This window comes from Gambusia affinis, linkage group LG11, assembly GCF_019740435.1.
Source record: "Gambusia affinis linkage group LG11, SWU_Gaff_1.0, whole genome shotgun sequence".
In the NCBI taxonomy this organism is placed as follows: domain Eukaryota; kingdom Metazoa; phylum Chordata; class Actinopteri; order Cyprinodontiformes; family Poeciliidae; genus Gambusia; species Gambusia affinis.
In genome coordinates this window covers 27,946,584-27,965,299 of record NC_057878.1, presented here as the reverse complement: position 1 = coordinate 27,965,299, position 18,716 = coordinate 27,946,584, and the positions used below count along the sequence as shown (strand labels likewise).

Below are 18,716 nucleotides of genomic sequence, written 5' to 3'. Positions count from 1 at the left end.
AAATAAGAGAGAGAACCTGAGGGCAGGAAATGCTGCGTAAACTGTCTGCACCTACTTCAAAATAAGAGCGTGAACATAAATGTCTATTTGCACAAATAAAACTTCAACACAGGCGTCAAATTTTATTCAACTGAAAGTTTACAGCCAATAATTGGCTGTAAACTTTCATCAACATAATGTTGATGCTTTAAAAGTTATTCTGAAAAACAACAGCTTAGGGGAAGCTAAGTGTGAGGGAGGAAACAGCTACACAAATCAGAGCTTTTAGCATTTATCTGGAAAACTGATTTAGGGGAAGCTAAGTACGCTAAACAAATTCAAAGTTAGCCGACGTGCTAAGTGAAAAATTAGCTCTGTTGTTAGCGTATTAGCCGATTGGGGGAAACGTTTTCTCCACTGGAAGAAATGTTTCAAAATTAGCAAAAGAACTAAACAAAAAATGTGAAATTGCTTTAGCAACATGTTGTTCAGCTGAAACGAATGATAAAGAAAAGCTCATACAGAGCCAGAGAAATAATTAAGTTTAATGACTTGATTGTAGTTTTTGATGTTTCTTTGTATTATTAATCTTAAAGGTTAACTTCTAAATGCTGAACCAGCAAATTATCCTTTGCTGCAGGGGCTGCACACAAGACAGGGGTTATTTTAACAAGTTTTATTTCTTTTCCTGCTCAAATAAATGTGAAAGACTCGTAAGGACTTGTCAGATTTTTTTTATCATCTAAACCAATGCCAGTGAAACAAAGAAAGTGGCAGTGACTAATCCACAGTGTGGAGAGGTTTTTAATGCACAAACAGCAAAAGTTAAAGAAGCAGCTGAGACAAGTCCAAACCAACACCAAGCGGCTAATTTGGGAGCAGCCGATACCTGCAAGAGGTTTTTCAGATTTAATGAGCATTTTTCTCTAAAATGAACCGCATTGGAGGAGCATAATTAGATAAAGACGCGTCAGAGAAACAATGTGATCCATTTAAAAGCCACAACCTGATTCAGAGACGTTTAGCAGAGATGGATGCCCTCCAGTGTAAATCACAGGGAGCTTAATTTCTTAATCTAGTCAGTCTAACAGCAGAGTCATTACAGGTGCTTAAATCTGCAGCGGCTGACCTAAAAGGTGCCGTTCTGAAAGCTAAAGAGAAAAACCAATAATAGCCTGAGGCTTCGGACCAAGTAACAGAACTCCAGAACTTCATTTATTAAAACAGAGACCCGCCTCTTTCCTCCAGGGCATTCTTAGGATTCCCATGTGGCTTACAGAGGACGCTGACCACCTAACAGCCTCATGCTAAGCACTCGAAAAGGATGTTCAATATTTATCCCTGCTTGTACCAAACACTCAATGGAGTGCAACGTTTAAAACGGCTGCAGGTTTCCTCAAAGAAGTTGGTTTTTATCCACCGGATGAGAGAGAAATTGATAGTCTGGATCAAGCTAATTTTAGCTTAGCTTAGTTCAGAAATGTTTGTTTCCAAACAGCAGACATTAACTAAACAGAAAAGCTTTAGCTACTGAAGCAGCTTCATTAATAGATTATTAATAATCATCACAAGTACATGGAATTTGCTAAAATTGTAATCTATGCTAATGAGTGAATGCTAATGCTAACACACTAATCCAACAGCATTTAGTGGAAGCTAATGCTACCACGCTAACTTCAACAACAAAGTTGAATGCTCAAGCACCAACTTCATTTTCATTTTAATGTAATGTTTAATGTTATAATTTACATCTTAAAGTAATTAAATTATTTTTTTTTCTTCTTTTAAACAGTGAGTGGGAAAAAAGAGAGAAAGTGTGATGAGAAGAAACAACTGACGTCAAACCAAAACCCAAGTTCAAACTTCAGAGGTAAATGAAGCGCAGCGTTGCAGCTGCTTTTACTTCTAACATGTTTTGTTTAACACTTGCTGTAGGCGTCCTACGCTGCCCCCTGCAGTCTAGGAGAATATTAACGTCTCAGAGTTTAAATGCTGCAAAAGCTGCATTAAGCCTGATTCACACCCAACTTTTGACGGCTTAAATAGTGTGTGTGTGTGTGTGTGTGTGTGTGTCTGTACATATTTAGGAGCTTTAAAGGAGCTCCTAAATAGGAGACTTTCTAATTTTCTGCTCTGAATTTTTATTAAATCAGACTGAATTGTATCCTTTTTACCTTTGAAACTAAATTTTATAGGGCCAGTATTTTGTTTTCCAGGCACATGGGGCCATTTGATATCCTAGTCAGCTTCCTGTTACCTTCAGTTGTTATAAAAATGCTAAATATATCAAATATGACTTAAAAGAGTATTTACTTCCAAGGAGGAGCTGTGACTTGAAGGCGGGGCTACGTCCAACCAGGCGTTTTAACAGCTGAATGGTTGCCATGGAGATTAAAGGATTTCTAAAACCTGCATTAAAGTATCAAATAAACACTCCAGGTGTGATGTTTTGAGGGAGTAACATCATTACATGATGGAAAACTAAAAGAAGTCGATTTTAAATGAAACTGCCCCTTTCAGGAAGCATCCAAAGACGATTTTCTAATATTTTTTTCTAAATTTTAACAAACAGAATTTTAAAAAGTGAACAGGGTTTTAAAAAGTGAAAACTGAATTTGAAGAAAACTTTCACTCCAAGCAGTAAACACCTGATATGTTTTACCAGTTTGACAGAAAAGCCGTTTTCTGAGTCTCACTCCAGATTTTCCCCTTTTCAATAAATCATTTCTTCACGCACTTCATGCCAAACCTCTGCCTGCCTTTACAGGCCTGGGACTTTGTAATCAGGGGAGAAAATACTGCTACCTGCGCACCTGCGTATGGATTCAAACCAAGATTAATCTCAGTCCATTCCTGCTGCAGAATTCATCTTTCAGTCATGTTCAAGAGCAAATCTTTACGTCCAACTGGAACATTCCTCCAGTCGTTTGGGAAATATTACACCTCACCTTCAATTGACACTTAAATCCCCGACAAAGAATGCAGATGGCGCTTGGAGGGGGATGGCGTCATGGCTGCCGCGGCTATCGGCGGCCGCGGGGTGATACAGCAGATCGGGAGATACCACAAAGAAGGCTTTCATCCGCCAGACAATATCAGGGCCCTCAATTAGCAGAGCCCAGGGTGCCAGCGGTTATTGTTCCCAGACTGGCCACTTCAACTCGGGGAAAAAAAGAAAATGGCAGAGGTCACGGTGTAACTCCGCTTCAGCCTCGGCAAACCAACGGCGTTTATAATCCATGTGATTGGGATTAAACTGGAGAGAGTAATGAGTCTGACTGGTTTTTAAAATGCATCTGAAGGCAGCATAAGAGATGAAAGAATAGATAATTAGGTAATTAGGTCATCTGTACTGCTGTCAGTTTTACAGCTGCAACTAAATGTGTTGATGAAGAAAAAAGTGACCTTTTCCTTTTTCCTGGATCCTGCAGCTCAGCAGAGCCCAGCGGCTTAATCCACTAAAAGCCTCACCAACTTTTGCAATCCTGGCCTCCCGTTAGACATTTTTCCACTAATACTTGCTAATTTCTGCTGTGGGGGCGGAGAGCCTTCAAGCTACCAAGAAATACAGACTGAGATGTGCAATCGCTGGATATTTCTTCCCACAAATGAGGCATGAGAAGTGAAAACTACTGGAGTTTTTCTTTCAGAAACGAGCAACAAATCAGAGCAGAAATACATAGAAAGGCTGTAAAATGCATTAGATAAGAGGGGATGTTGAATGAGTTGGTGAAAGCTGAAATATTAATATTGAAACAGCCTTCAATGACACCAAAATACACCTGCAAGACTCATGGGTGGTGGGCTAAGCTAACGCTAAAACGCCAATCATAAACAACAGTTTCACTAATGCAACAAAACCTGTGCTTAGTTTTCATTCAGCTTAATATCAGTGTAAGATGTTAACAAACAAAAACTGATCTGGAAAATTAAACCAACTCCAATCTGTCTAAAGTCCATCATCATTCAGAGAGAAAGATTATCCTCAAGAGGAAAACGGTCCAGAAAGCTGCAGGTCTTCCCAGGACTGGAGCTTCATCTCAGACTTTACAAGCTTCAGTTAGCAGGTTAAAGGTCAAAGTTCATTCAGGACAATTAGACAAACACTGAACAGGTATGGCTATTTGGAAAGTCGTGTCTCTCTAAAACCAACAAGATCGAATGATTTATGGCTGCATCTGAACAAAACACGACTTCTGGAATGAGACCTTTAGTCATATTAGACCAAAGTAGAAATATTTTATCGTGATGTTCAGCAACACGTCAGGAGGACGTAAGCTAACGGTCAAGCTACAAACCCTAGAGAGGACAGCGATGAGTGGACCAGCCATGTTGGAGGGTTTTGAGTGGTGAAGTGTTGGTTAGCATCAAACTACAGCATCTTAACTGGATTGAAGTCCAGGCTTTGGCTAGGCCACTCCAAACATTGGACTGTGTGTTCTCCTGGTGGATTCCTGGTAGAGATTCATCAACTGTGGTAAATTAGTTTCCCATGAACACGTGGAATATCCTCTTCTATAGTCCCATAACATTTGATCTGGTCCCAAACTGACATTCAATACTTATTTTCACATGTCATTAATATTTAAAGTTGATTAAAATGTATATAATTATTGAATTTACATTACAAATGGGTTCAAACTATTTTGTATTATATCAGACATACTATTTCAATACTTTCTTATATCTGCAGTTCATCCATTAAGAAACCCAAGTTTGGCTAAACTTAAATAAAATTGCTCAATTTTTTTGTGACCTAAAAAGCTTTTCATCATTTGAAAACCGCTTCTTGTGTTTACTCAAGTTATCTATGTCTGATATAACAATTTATTTTATGATCCAAAACCTTCTTACGTGACAAAAAGAAGAAATTTCTCCTGGGAAAAACATTCTTTCACAGCTTGTGGAGAAAACATTCACAGAAGCCCAGAGGTTATAAAGATTTTACACAACCCAAATAATACGCCTATAAACTACTTTTTCCCAAAAACATGGTGCCTACTGTTGTTTCAGCCAATCAAGTGGTGAGTGAGGAAGCCAAATCCTGCCAATAATGGCAGTTTGGACCGAAAGCCTTACAAATGTTTTTAAGCACCTCTAGATGTTTACGGTCTACAATCTTTCCCGTCTCTAATTCTGATGGCACTGAACCACCTGGACCTGAACAACGTCAGTGTGTGAAGCATTCAGGCGCCCGGCGCTCCGTCTGTGAACAACCTGGTGAAGCTAAGCTAAACCGTGGTGAAGAAACGGGTTGGACTCCCAACAAACCCATCTAACTTGCTGGTATCCATTTGGATTAGAGGGACAGGAGGACAAACGTGGGAGTCTTCAGTCTTTCCCAAACTTCATCAAACAGTCGACGTGGTCATGTGGTCGCCGTACCTTCGTATTCTCACACAACACCAACTTCAGTGTGTAGCTCACTCATTTCCACTGTTTTGCTACAATACCCTAACGTTCTCCTCTGTGGACGACAAGGTGGCAATTTTCATCCGTCTTCGTCGTTATGTAGTGGAAATTATACAAGTGATATAATTCTACTATATATGGATATAAAAGCCGGTTAAAGAAGCGACTATTGGAGCGAAATGTCAAAACCAGAGCAGACAGGTTTTGTTGTTTGTGTTGAAGAAACATCTTGGAAAAATAAGGGAAAGAGTCCAAAGAGTTTTACTTTCAGCAGTGAAATGTAAATATAGCAGAGTGGGAAACTTTTACTTTCTCACAATTTGATTCCAATTCCTGGGGCCAAAATTTGATTCAAAATAATTTTTTTCATAACGATTTCTGCTTTGATCTCAGTGTGCAATGGATCCTCGTGATCTCCTCCAGTCGGCTTCGTAGGGCAGGATGACAAATCGAGACATTAAAGTTTCACATCCATTCAATTTTAGATATCAATCCATGTTTAGATGGAATTACTCCTTCCCTGCATCCTCCACTTTGTTTTAGCGAAGCGTCACGTAGCGAGTGCAACCTTTCTGCAAACTCCCTTATGGACGCCAAGGTTGAAATTTCCATTTGATAGTCTTTGTAGTTATTTACTGATGAATCTTAAACAATGTACATAATTTCTCACCACGTCAGATAAACATTTTGCATTCAAGATGCCTGAAAATACAAAAATGGACTAGTTGAAGTCCGAGCACATTTCTGCATGAAACATGGCAACAAACTTCTGACCAATCAGACAACAGTTGGCACAAAACTCTATGAAATAGTTCAACTTGGGGTTGATGTTGAAAAGGGAAACAAAATGCTGCATCTTCATCATGTGATGACATCAGTGAATTGATTTTAACTGTCCTCCAGATTCACATTTCACATCTATAAGGAACCAAATTATTTGTTTTTGTAGAAGCAAGCAGCAACATCTAGAGTCCCTGTCGGAGTCTTTTCTCCGTTCTTTGGCTTTTAAAGCTTAACTCGTCCAAACTAAACGCACCTGGAGGCTTCCCTTCCAGCCTCCTCCTTACGGTGAAAAAAACCCAAACCAAAGTCCCGGACTCAGCAAAATCCCCCTTTTGTCACAAGATCTGTGGCATGGGTGGTAATCTCCCTGTCCCATAGGATTCTCCTCAGTTCACACCCCCATGGTGTGAGATTTGTGAGGGTAAGTGCCTCCAGAGACGGGACGGCCGCTCTTGAAGGACGGGTGAATGAGTGGAATTCAAGGATGCCCTGAAAAGCGGCGCACACATCATGAGAGTCAATCAGAAGATAAGCAGACGTGGAGAGCAAAAAAAGAGGGATATAACTGCAAAGTGAGGTTCAAAATGCACAATGGCATTCCCGAGAGGGGCCTCGTGAAATGCTGAATGGTCCATTCATTCATTAAAAAGGGGAAATGGGTGGTAGCTGGTGCTTGGGTTTAACACCGTTTGCATCTTTTTGATAATACTAAAAGGATCACTTCACCAGTAGAGACATAAAGCAGTCTATATAGTGTTGGCATCGGCCATAAATCATGGAGAGTGAAAAGCTGATGGTATACATTTCCTAGAACCGGAGAAGGAAAATATGGAGTGAAGGTGGGAGTTGATGGGATGGGGGGAGAGGGTCTCTGGTTTCATGTCCCTTTGTGTTCAGCAGGTTGTCAAAGAAGACTAGTGAACACGACCTGAAGCTGAAGACCGGGACAAAGTGCCAGGTACACAGATCCGGTTTCCCCCGCTTCAGCCAAACGCTGCTTTGTGGGGGAATAATCTGCACCTGGTGGTCATGGAAACCAGTTCCCATCCAGACTGAAGGCAGCAGACGAGCTGACCACCCGGAGGAAAAGTGTGCCCTGCTTTACATCTAATGAATTCTCTATTTTGTGCCATAAAAACTGGAGAGAAAGATCTTTAACTTGTGCAACAGCTGCTAGCCACAACAAACCCAATAATGACCAGTCGACTCGTTTTCCATTCCTGATTTATGTTGACCAAGTTAAGAAAACACCAGCTGGGTTTCCATTGGACATAGAATTGCGCAAAATTCTGAAAATAATTTGCTTAATGGAAACATACCAATTCCAATAAAACTTATGTTTCTATAGACCCCTTGCAACGTCGCGTCATTCGCGCTAGATCCCATCCTGCATCTCCCTGCTGGAGCGCAAAAAGTGGCTCACTGGCAACGACTAGCACTGGTTTTAGCTGCTACGTTGTCAACATAAGGTGCTATGTAAAAGAAGGAGGGACAGAGCTTTGCTACTACAACAACTAATAAAGCCAGAAAAAAGTTTTAATTAAAAAAAATATATATATATATGGAGGGAGAGGCATGTAGTTAATTTATGCTAGCTTGACTTTGAAAACTTTAACATGTAGATGCGCTGCAGAATTTTGTTTGTTTTCAGTTAACAAAATAAAAAAAAGGTGACTAACAAATCATCAGTAAAGCAGGTGCTTACATTAGCTAATCAACCACCGCTATGTTAGCTTAGCTAATAGCAGCGGTAGCTAATCTACCACAGCAATCATTTATTAATAATCACATAATGAACATCAAGCCTGAAAACCTAAAACTGTAATGAATTGAATGTTCTGTTCTTTGTGTGGGAAATGTTAGAATGTTTTTCAGGGTTGAATCCTGATAAATGTCACGGCGTTATCAGTTGCTATGGCAACGAGTCTGTGTGTAGTGTAGCCAACACGGAGCCAGGAAAAAAACATTCTGAGTGGGTCTGAGTTGTTCTTCAACGGTTTTTCTGCCTTATTTTCCATTGCACTAAATTAATAATCATCTCCAGGTTTCATTTAGTTAAGAGTTTTTCTACTGCAGCAGTGCTGCTACAGATGGCAGGTAAAAAAAAAAAAAAAAAGTTGTCTTTATTCTCTCCTGACGCAAAATTTCTGTTTATAAACAATTTACGAAAGGGTACATTTAATTAAAACCACTAAAATCAAAAGGGTCTTCACACTGTTGGCTTTTATTGAGCCTGGGTGGTAAAAATCAGACTAACTGTTTCCTTGGTTAACTGTGAGCAGACACTCCACAACCTAAACTAACCTTCACCAATACCAGTAAATACGACTTATTCATCAATACATGTCATTTCAGATTCTTCTGCTGCGAATAACAAGTGAAGAAACAAGGCAGAGTTAATAAGACGGTTTGGTTTAGGAAGGAGGAGGAGTCGGACAAAAACACAAAATACCACTAAGATGGACGAAACAAAGTAAAAACTCAGATCAGTCAACACAGATCTGCAGAACTGAATAGAAAACATGTATATACAGTAGAGTCCTGTAATTTGCAGAGCTTCACACCTTGTGCTGAGTGTTACCTGGATTACCTGGGAAAGACGAGCAAATAAGTAAAGGTTTCACCTGAAACAGGAAAGAGGTGCTGAGAGGCGAAGCGGCACTCATGGTGCCATTAGTTCTGGAGCGAGTGCTCGACAAATCCTCTTCTTTCAGTGCACAGCCAGTAATTACCCAGTTCCTCTGTATTTTGCAGCCGTCAACCCAACATTTGGACATCGAGGACATCTGAGGGCAGCGCGAACGTGAAATACAAATAACAGCTGTCAGCAGCTTTCAAAACGAAGGCAGGACAAATACAGACACGAGTTCAACTCTATGTTCACTCAGAAGCGATTAAAAACGTCCCAAAATCAATGTTAAAAAAAAAAGTCAAAATAAAGCAAATCCGCTGTCTGATACAACGTTCTCCGTCGTCATGGAGACGGAACTGGAGCGAACGCATGCGCGGAAGAAACTACAAAAGTCAGAGATTCAGCCGGTCCCGTCTCCGTTTAAGGTAAACATTTGGACTCTTTTTGATTTTTACCAAATTCCCGAAAAAACCGAGGTGTACATGTGCTTTACTGTGCGAAAAATTTTTAAATGACGATTGATCACCTCGGAAACACCGCAAATATTGGAGCTAAGCTACAGCGAAGCAGAGCGACGTCACAGAGTCCGGTACTGAGTTCAGTAAGCCGCGTTGGGATTGGTCAGAAGTTTGTTGCCACGTTTTAAGCAGAAATGCACAAAACTTGCGTTAACTCGCAATAAATCAGCAGTATTTTGCATACAGCCATAACAACAGCAAATATCTATTTAAAATTATATGTTCACATTTAAGGAGCCTCACTGAAAACGTGTTTATACATTCTTAACTCTTTGGTGCAGAAACTGGTTGAAAACCGAGCTGTTAACTTCATGTTTTGTTTGTGTGAGGTTGAGATGCCTATGAAAACGTCCCTTTATTAACCATTCAGACTAAAAACACAAAAAACAATTAAAACTGTCCCAAAATAGTCCAAATAGTTTGAATGTATTTTTACTTTTTCTTTCCTTCTCACAGAAAGTTTTTGTTTATGTCTTAGAAGGAATGGAAAGAGAGTTTGTGGTGCATTTGTATCCTAAAGAAAAAGATATAAAACTTAAAATATCTCACTAACAACATATTATAATACATTGAAAAACCTCAGCAGCGCTTTCAGGTGTCCAAGATGTCACTGACCACAACATTAATGCAACGCAAGAGAAAAAAAATCCCTGAATGTCTTTGTAGAAATACATTTGGAGGGCGACACTGATGGTTTGCTATCTGGTGTTTGTATCCGGAAGAGACAATAATGTTTTTATGATTTGGTGACAAATTATGCAATTTTTTTTTTACAATTACAAATGCTGTAAAATGACAAAAAAATTCTGGATGGAAAATGCAACGTTGTTGAAGAGCTCTCTACGTGACACTTCGTTACAACAAAATGGAGGATGCAGGGAGGGAATAATTCCATCTATCTATGGTTTAATATTTAAAATTTAATAAACGTGACACCTTAATGTCTCAGTTTGTAATTCTACCTCACAAAGCAGACTGGAGGAGATCATGAGGAACCTTTCCAACTGATTAAAGCAGAAATCATCACAAATAATCTTTTTGAATCAAATTGTGAGTGAGGAAAAAAATATTCCTACCCCTAATTGATATGCAAACAACTAAAACTGTTTTCTTTGTTTTTTAATTAAATTTTTTCTAATCCACAGTCAAAATCATACAGGTTCAAATATGTTCCTCCAAATAAGCCTAAACCTTCTCCCTAGACTCACAATTATCGATTATAAATTATCTATTTCACAGAATTTATTAGATCACCAGCAGACAGAACAATGGAAAAATCAATGAAGATGTAAGAAACTTAGGTGGTTTGACTTGTTACAACTTTTCATTTTGGATATTTTTGAACATTAATCTACTGAATGTTTTTCTAGTTTTATAGAAATTCTGTGAAAACCATAAGTGGATGAAAACATGAGTGTGAGTACATGTGGAGGTTTTTTTCATGCAGTCATATTGAAGCAGGTCAGGGTTGGGAGTGTTCCTTTCTGTGTAGGAGACTTAACAAAAGCCTTGTGTGAAGTCATACTCCACTAACAGCTAAAATTCATATATTTAACCTTTTCAGTGACAGATTTTGGGGGTTTCTTCATGTGGGAGGAAAGTGATCTGAGAAAATATAACGTCTTCCTAGAGATTTCCAGATTCACCTACATCTGCATTTCCAAAGATGAAAACCAGCTAGACTAAACCAAAGGCAGCTGTTTCTACCTCACGTTTCCAGGTGTGCTAACAATGTAATGCTAACTGGGTCGTGTGTTTTCAATGAATGACCTGGATGTTGACATACAAGTCTTTCTATGCATTACAGATGGGCTGAATTTGGTACTCAGAGCTCTTAGGAAAACGCGAAACTTACTCCTTCCTTTACGGTTCGAAACTCTTCTTTGCTCTCTGAACTCTACTTGGATCTCAGAAAACCCCAAATTATTCATTCCCTCAGCAGATTTAGGCTTAAAATAACCACATAATTTCACCAACATGTTTATCCTGATTGGAAGCAACAAACCCTTCGGCTCTGCTAGCTCAAAAGTTAGCCGTGCTGACTCTAATGCTTGAATCATAAGCATTAGTTCTGCTAATGTTTGCTAACATCAACATAGTTTGAGAATGCTAGCACATAAGTGCTAACTTGAATTTAAATTATATTTGACTTTGAAAGACTTTAGGGGAAGCAAAGTGTGCTAGATGTTTTTAAAGTTAGTAAAAGTGCTAAGGCGCGATATCTACGTGGTATTTAGCCTACGCTATTGCTAAATGGTGTGAGTGAGTAAACTGTCGATATCCAAACTTTCAACACAAATATCAAAATCAATTCAAATGAAGTTCATGAAAGAATTCAGTGAATTTGTGTTTTAGAACTTGTCTGGAAAAATTTAAGGGAAGCTAAATGCGCTAAACTTTTTCAAAGTTAGTGAAAATGCTAAAGTGCGATATCAGCATGGTGTTCAACTAACGCTAACATTAAAGAATGTGAGGAGTAAATGGTTGGTATCCAAAATTTCACCACAAAAGTAGAATTTTATTCAACTGAAAGTTCACAAAGCAGTCAAGTAAATTTGATTTAGGGGAAGCTAAGTGTGGTAACTGTTTTGAAAGTTAGCTAAAGAGCTAAGCTAAAAAATGAGCTCCTCTGGAGGTATCGTTTTGAATGGGCCCAGACAGCCCTGACTTAAATCTGACTGATAATCTGTAAAGGATTATTGTGATGGAAAGAGTGAATAGTCAAACATCTGGGTGGAAACCTGGTTAGCTCGCAGCTAACTGGACTGCAGAACTCTGCAAAAATCCTTCATGTTTTTCAGGGGGTGTTTAAATGACATATCAGGAGAGACATTTAGTGATGTAATAACATGATGGCAGCGCTGGGACCAATTTGGAGCACCAAACCTGATCTAGTGCTGCCATCATGTTGGTCTAAAGATGGATCCAAAGACCTGGAGCTCAGATAAAGACTCAGATTCATGCAAATGTTCTACACTTCCACCTTCAGATGATCGTCCACCATCATATCTGTGTGAGATCTGGGTGGTCAGTCATCAGATCCACACCTAAACTGGACATTTAATGTTCCTCCCACCCAGAAATGCAGGCTTACAGCCACAATAAGCCCACTGTCAGTCTGCAAACATCTACTTAGCTTCAGTCTAATTAACTCTCTAAACGGCGGCAGCTGACACAATACGACAAGACAAACCCTCGATGGGACTTGAGACACTTCCAGGGAGGAAGATTATGCGTAAGCAGGTTTAATGACTAGAAAATCCAGGAATTAAACATCACAAGGTTCACTGGGTGAACAGAACTGGTGCAGGAAATCAGACTTTATCCCTGACCAGATGGGGTGGCTTTTTGTTTCTTCCCTAATTACACATTTTGTGAAGGATTTGCAGCTTCAGGCTCCATTAGAACAATGCAAACTTTTTAAAACTCAAGTTTTCATCCATGATTAGCAGATAAAGTCCAGCAGAGTTTCCCTCTTTTTCTGTTTTGTTTTCCAACGTCCGTCCCGCTGGCCCAGAAAGGAGAGGACAGCGGGCCGTTAAATGGCACGGTTGGGGTCCGTCGCAGCCGCTCCCCTCCCCCGGCGGCGTCCCGCTGGGCGCATGTCAAAGATCACATGACAATAGGGATTCCTGACCCAGCTTAGCAATGGGAAACACTGAGTCAGAGCTGCTGGTCTTCCTGTGGGCCGATTGTCCACCAGATCCCAACCAAACCGCAGGGAAACACTCCACAGTTTAAAAGAGGTGAAGATTCAAAGCATGCAGGTTTAATGTGGTTTCCACAACAAATCCTCTTCTGGATCCTTAAGTGATCAGGAGCTGCATTTCCATTGAACATACAATTGCGAAATTTGATATATGGGAAAATAAACATGCCAATATTCTTTAAAAAAAAACCTTTGTTTCCCAATAAAAAGTTTTGGCGCTAAGATGAGGGTTTTCGGTTGTACAGTGAACCCTCGTTTTTCGGGGGGTTTCGTTCCAAAAAGAACCCGTGACAGGAGAAATCCATGAAGTAGTTCCCTTTATTTCTTACAATTATTATACAGCATAATTAAATACTGTACGTAAAGAACAAAAACTGTTTTCAGGACCAAACATTTTTTTAACAAATAGAACACTTTCTTACAAATAACTACAGTAAAATAATCCTTTAATCATCAATATGAAGTACAGTAGGACAGATTGTGACTGTATTTCTCTGTTCCTCTGACTGTGACGCTGCAGCCTGACTTCACTCTCTACTGTCTTTTTCTTCTGAAGCCTGAGGTGCAGGAGAGTTTTTTCAAGAGAACAGAGTTATTGGTATTTGTTGTCGCTCTTTGTTCTTCTAGGTAAAAATAAATTTACCAAGCTGTAAAGTTATTATTATGTAGAGAAGAAGCGCGGAGACTGTTTAGCCAATCAGGACGCAGAACACAATGCACTGTAAAAAACTGCACAAAAAACTCAGCGAGGTGTGAAAGGTGAGGGGTCACTGTGTTAAAATTGATTCAGTTCAGTTCAATCCGAATTTAACTTAATTTAATTCAATTGTATGAATCCTGTTACTACATCAACAGGATGTTACTACAGCGGAAACGACGGGAAGTGGTAGGAAGGTGATGGCGCAGAATTACTTTTTAATGGTGAACAAAGTATTCCTGTGATTTTTACTGCGTTTATTACTTAATGGAAACACCTCAATAGTAAAATTGTGTTTTTCCGACATTAGTAGAACATTGTCACAGTTTGGAAACAAATGCTATGTAACCGTGATATTGACAGTTTTATGGACATTCTAATGAAGATGCAGGTATTAGCGCAGTATTGACAAAGTTTTGCGCACTTTTGTAAGGGAAACGCGGGAAGAGCCAACCAAATATTAAACATCATCTGTTACAAAACATTTCCTAAGGTGGATTTCCAGCGATCAGGATGAAGGATTCAGAACAGCAAGAAAGAAAAAATACCAAACAAATATGGACAGAAAAAAATCTTCCAAACATTCAAGCTTAGATTTGAGTAAAATCTGGTCAATAATTAATCATATTTTACCCTAAAAGTCTGAGGCAGATGCACGATTGGGGGGCGGGGGTTTGCAAAAACGAAGAAGAAGAAAATCCTGCAAACTTTTAAACGTTTAAACTGATTGTTTGCATTTAATTTTCCAACAATTTTGCATAAATGAGTTAGTTTATCTGTCTGCGCAGGTTTGCGGTGGAAACGCGGTGGCAGCCGCAGGTTTTCCTACCTGACCACTGCGACGCAGCCGGGAGGATGAGGAGCAGGACGCAGCGGAGGAAGAGCTGCAGCCGAGAGCAACACCTGCGGAGAAAACGCGTTCACAGCTTTTCAGGTTTTACTCTGACACAAAGAGAGAGAAAGTTTCAGAAATGACATGAACCCAGCACCTCATCTTCATCTTCTGTCTGTGTGCGGGACGGTGCGGGGCGCTGCATGGACTCCTCCAGGGGAGGGAGAGGAAAAGGCGGAGAGGAGAGAGTCTGGGTCCGGGGCTCCGCTGCTGCCCGCCGGAACAGCTGATGATGATGATGATGATGATGAGGAGGAGGAGGAGGAGGAGGAGGAGGAGGAGGAGGAGGAGGAGGAGGAACTGACCTGCACATCAGGGACTTCCCCCGGGTCCTAAAGGAAACCATCAGGTTGAACACAGAAAACCTCCCAATAAAGAAATAATAAAGAAATAATACATGAAACTAAATAAATAAGAATAATTATATTTTTGATTAATCAGCAGTAATATTATTGCTTCTACTACTATAATAAAAAGTATTATATTTAAAAATAATGTTTTAGGATCAGATCACCAGGACCCCCCAGGGTTTTCTCTACAGGGTGTCTGGAGTCTCCCTTAGAGACTCAGAGTAGAGCCGCTGCTCCTTCACATCGAGAGGAGCCAGTTGAGGGTCATCTGCTCAGGACGCCTCCTGGACGCCTCCCTGGTGAGGAGTTCAGGTCCCACTGGGAGGAGGGGAAACCCAGGACACGCTGTTCCTCTGGGAACGCCTGGGGATTCCCCCGGATGGACCAGGAGGCTGGGCAGAGGGAGGTCTGGGCCTCCTTACTCAGGCTGCTGCCCCCGCGACCCGACCCCTGATAAACGGAAGAAAATGGATGGATGATGTTTTATTTATATAATATATTATTATAGAAATATTTTCCAGTATTAAAATGTAAAAAAGGAAATACTAGTTTTACCACCACTACCACAAAATATCAACAAGAAATTATACATTTATATGATTTATGCATTAATATAGATTATTACTCAATAATAAAATAGTAATAAATGTAATTCTAATTATAAAACTCTTATAATAAACTTGGTAAAAAATAATGTTCATAAATAGGAGAAAATACTACTAATACTACTCTGACTAAAAATAATAATAATAAAGGATAATTATTTTTAGTAAAACATTATTAAAAATGAATAAATTAGCAATAGTGTTGTTAATTTCATATTCTGTTGGCCAGAGGTGGGTTCATCCTGGGCAGAGCGACAGGCTGCAACAAAAGCAAAAAATAATAATTATCATAACAACAACAATAAGTACACGTCATTTTTATATTTCTGCATTTTTACATATGCATTTAGTTTATGAGCTTTTACTATTCTATGTATTCTAACTCATTATACCAAGAATAATAGGTATATATATTTGTTTAACACAGGTTTTCATGTAAGATTTGGGAGTTTTAGTATTTATAATTGTATTAAATTTATAAATCAGAACAATTTTAAATGGGGATGTTGCACTTACAGAAGATGGCCAGCAGAGGGCGGAGGTGTTCTCCGTTCTATACACAGATTTAATTTGATTCTATATCTGATCGGTTTCCCTGCAGAAGCAATCAATAATATCGATTTATCCAGCAGAACCACAGACCTCCTGCTGAGCCTGGACAGATTGATCTGGGACTCGTTGGTGTAATTTAGGTATGAAAGGGATTTTATTTGGTTTGTCTGAGGACAGAAGTAGAAAATAAACCGGAAAACTTTCTAAATAAAATCATAGAGGAGCATAAATCAATCACCTCTGAATCAGTATTTGTATTTCTATTTATCAGGAGGAAAAACAGCAAATTTATTTTGGTTTGATGAGATTTTAGGCCTTCAGGTCGTTCTGCATCTCAGGCTTCATTCGAAACTGTATCTGAATCTGATTAAACTATATTGAGTTGAATTCATTTTTTTCCTTTAGCATTTGGCTCTTTTTTTAAAATAAATTTATTGGTAAACTAATACAAAAAGCAGTGGTAAATTAATAATAAAAACATGTTTCATTTTAAAACCGATAAAAACAAAGATGATATTCATGCCTGACATTTAGAGTAAAAAACCTCCAGGAATAAAAATGGCCTCTCTGAAGGAAATGAACATTTCAACCCAAAAATCCAGAGTAACATTAATGATTTGATTAGTTAGCATAGCCAAAGATGATGGCAGATAAACGGGTTTTCAGTAAGTTGATTGACAGCGCTAAGCCCCGCCTCCTGGCTCTGATTGGTTGTTTTTGGTGCATTTCTTCAGAGGGTGATAGCAGCTCAGGAATGAGGGGGAGATGATCTTTCTTTTATAGATTATCTGTCTTTTTTATTCTCCAACGCCATGGTGACAGTTTAACAAACATGCAGAAACATAATTAAAGTTACCAACTGCAGCTTTAAGTGATTGTATGCTGTGAGTTAGAGCAGCATGACTTTGTCTTATCATTTTTCTGTTTTTACTTTAAATAAATTAATTTACTGCAGTCAGGCTTTCTTAAAGTGATTTCTTGAGTTTACCGGATTACTTTTTCACATTGGGCCAGGTTGGCTGGAAATGCTACTTAAGCTATCTTTAGCCCCTGCTGGCAACTGAATGGAAGTGCCTGACTGATCCGCTCTGCTGTCATCAAGGCACCCAGTATTTTTAGGGGGCTGCAGCAGCTGCAAAAGCATTTAGCAGCACTCCACGAACAATGACAGTTGCCGGAACGTACACAGGAACTGAAGCGCTGCTCTGAACTCGCTGCTGTTTGGGTTCGTTTTGCAGCTTTCAGCTCCTGCTGCCGGACAGAAAGCTGTGAGGATGTAACCGCGCTGCTGCAGATTAGCATGTGTGTGAGTTTAAAGTCGACTTGGGACACGGCTCGGCCCTCGGGACACGCTGCCCTGACTCGGACCACGGCTGCAGGCTCGGAATGCGTGTTGATGGCCGTTCCCGGCGACTGAAGCGAGGTAGGCGGGAGAGGGCAGAGGTCATTCCAATTAAATAAGACAAGTAAACACAGGGGTCAATCTCATCTCTTTAAGTTTCCACAGGGAATATTAAACACACTTAAACTGTGGGAATGAAATATTTCACAGTCACTTTATCCTGAGTCATTCAGACTAAATATTTCCAAAAATGATTTTTTAAAAATCCCTCCCATTTAAATGATCAAATTATTGATCAACAGTTGATTCAGTTTTCAAAATGCTGGTTTTCCATTTTAAAACCAACATAAGTTCCCGTTGGGGTCTAAATCTGAGGTGATTATTTCGACATGTTTTCAGGCGTTCATGCAGTGTCGTACGTAGTACGGGATGTTTTCTGCGCACTCAGGATGGAGCCAAAACGCAAAACGTTGCCATCCAATCGTAGAGCAAAGCAGCTGTTTTATAATTACTCACTCTGAATGATTTGGGTTAACAGTAAGATTCAGATTTCAGAAAGTATTGATGATGTAATTTAGAAATATTTTCAAAATGCTCATAGAAAAGTTATACATATGAAAGTTACCCAACAGCTGATTGCTTTAGCTAATTTATTGTCTTTAAATATTTAAACAAAGCCCACAATCACAATCAGCAGTCCTGCCTACAGACATCTAGCAACAGTAATTGTATTGTTTTGTCAACTTTGTAGTAATTCCTCTTATGCATGTGGTGACAGTGGAAAGGAAAAGAGTGGCCACCTAAACATTTAGCTGTGCTAACCCTAAAGCAATAATCAACATTAGTTCTGCTAATGCTAAAGCGCTAACTTCAACTCAAATTATATCTACTCTAGAAATACTACAACCATCAAGCACCAGTTTAATTTTGATATTCTAATTTAAATGTTCTATAAAACCCTTAAATATTTTATTCATGTTTACATCTTGTTCTCTACAGTTTTTTATTTTGTTCCTGTAAGTTTCATGTTTGAAATAAAGTTATTGGGGGAAGAAAGAGAAGAAATTAAACTTCTGTGCTAAAGGTAAGGGTTAGCATTACAGAGTTCAGGAAACACCAAATTATTTATTTCCCGGCAGATGCAATAAATAATCTACTATTTATTTCATCTGCAGAATTAAGATGAAATTAAGCTGATAATTTCATCTTAATGTCGCCTCATAATTTCACCAACATGTTTGTGAC

At 39.2% G+C, this 18,716-nt stretch overlaps 2 protein-coding genes across 3 annotated transcripts in view; one reads left to right on the top strand and one right to left on the bottom strand.

The window, feature by feature from the left end:
- col18a1a (collagen type XVIII alpha 1 chain a) overlaps positions 1-14,840 on the bottom strand; it is a 73,908-nt gene extending 59,068 nt beyond the window's left edge. For both annotated transcript variants that reach the window (XM_044131211.1, XM_044131212.1), the window contains exons 1-2: positions 14,720-14,840; positions 14,560-14,633 (exon numbers count right to left, since the gene is read on the bottom strand). In XM_044131211.1, the coding sequence (XP_043987146.1) occupies positions 14,560-14,633; positions 14,720-14,730 (85 nt within the window). In that variant the 5' untranslated portion in view covers positions 14,731-14,840. The remainder of the gene's footprint in view (positions 1-14,559; positions 14,634-14,719) is intronic.
- A 2,360-nt stretch (positions 14,841-17,200) lies between these two features.
- The window catches only part of LOC122840375 (obscurin-like protein 1), a 39,653-nt gene continuing 38,137 nt past the window's right edge, over positions 17,201-18,716 (top strand). The window contains exon 1 of the mRNA XM_044132729.1: positions 17,201-17,552. The gene's annotated coding sequence lies outside the window, so the exon portion shown is untranslated. The remainder of the gene's footprint in view (positions 17,553-18,716) is intronic.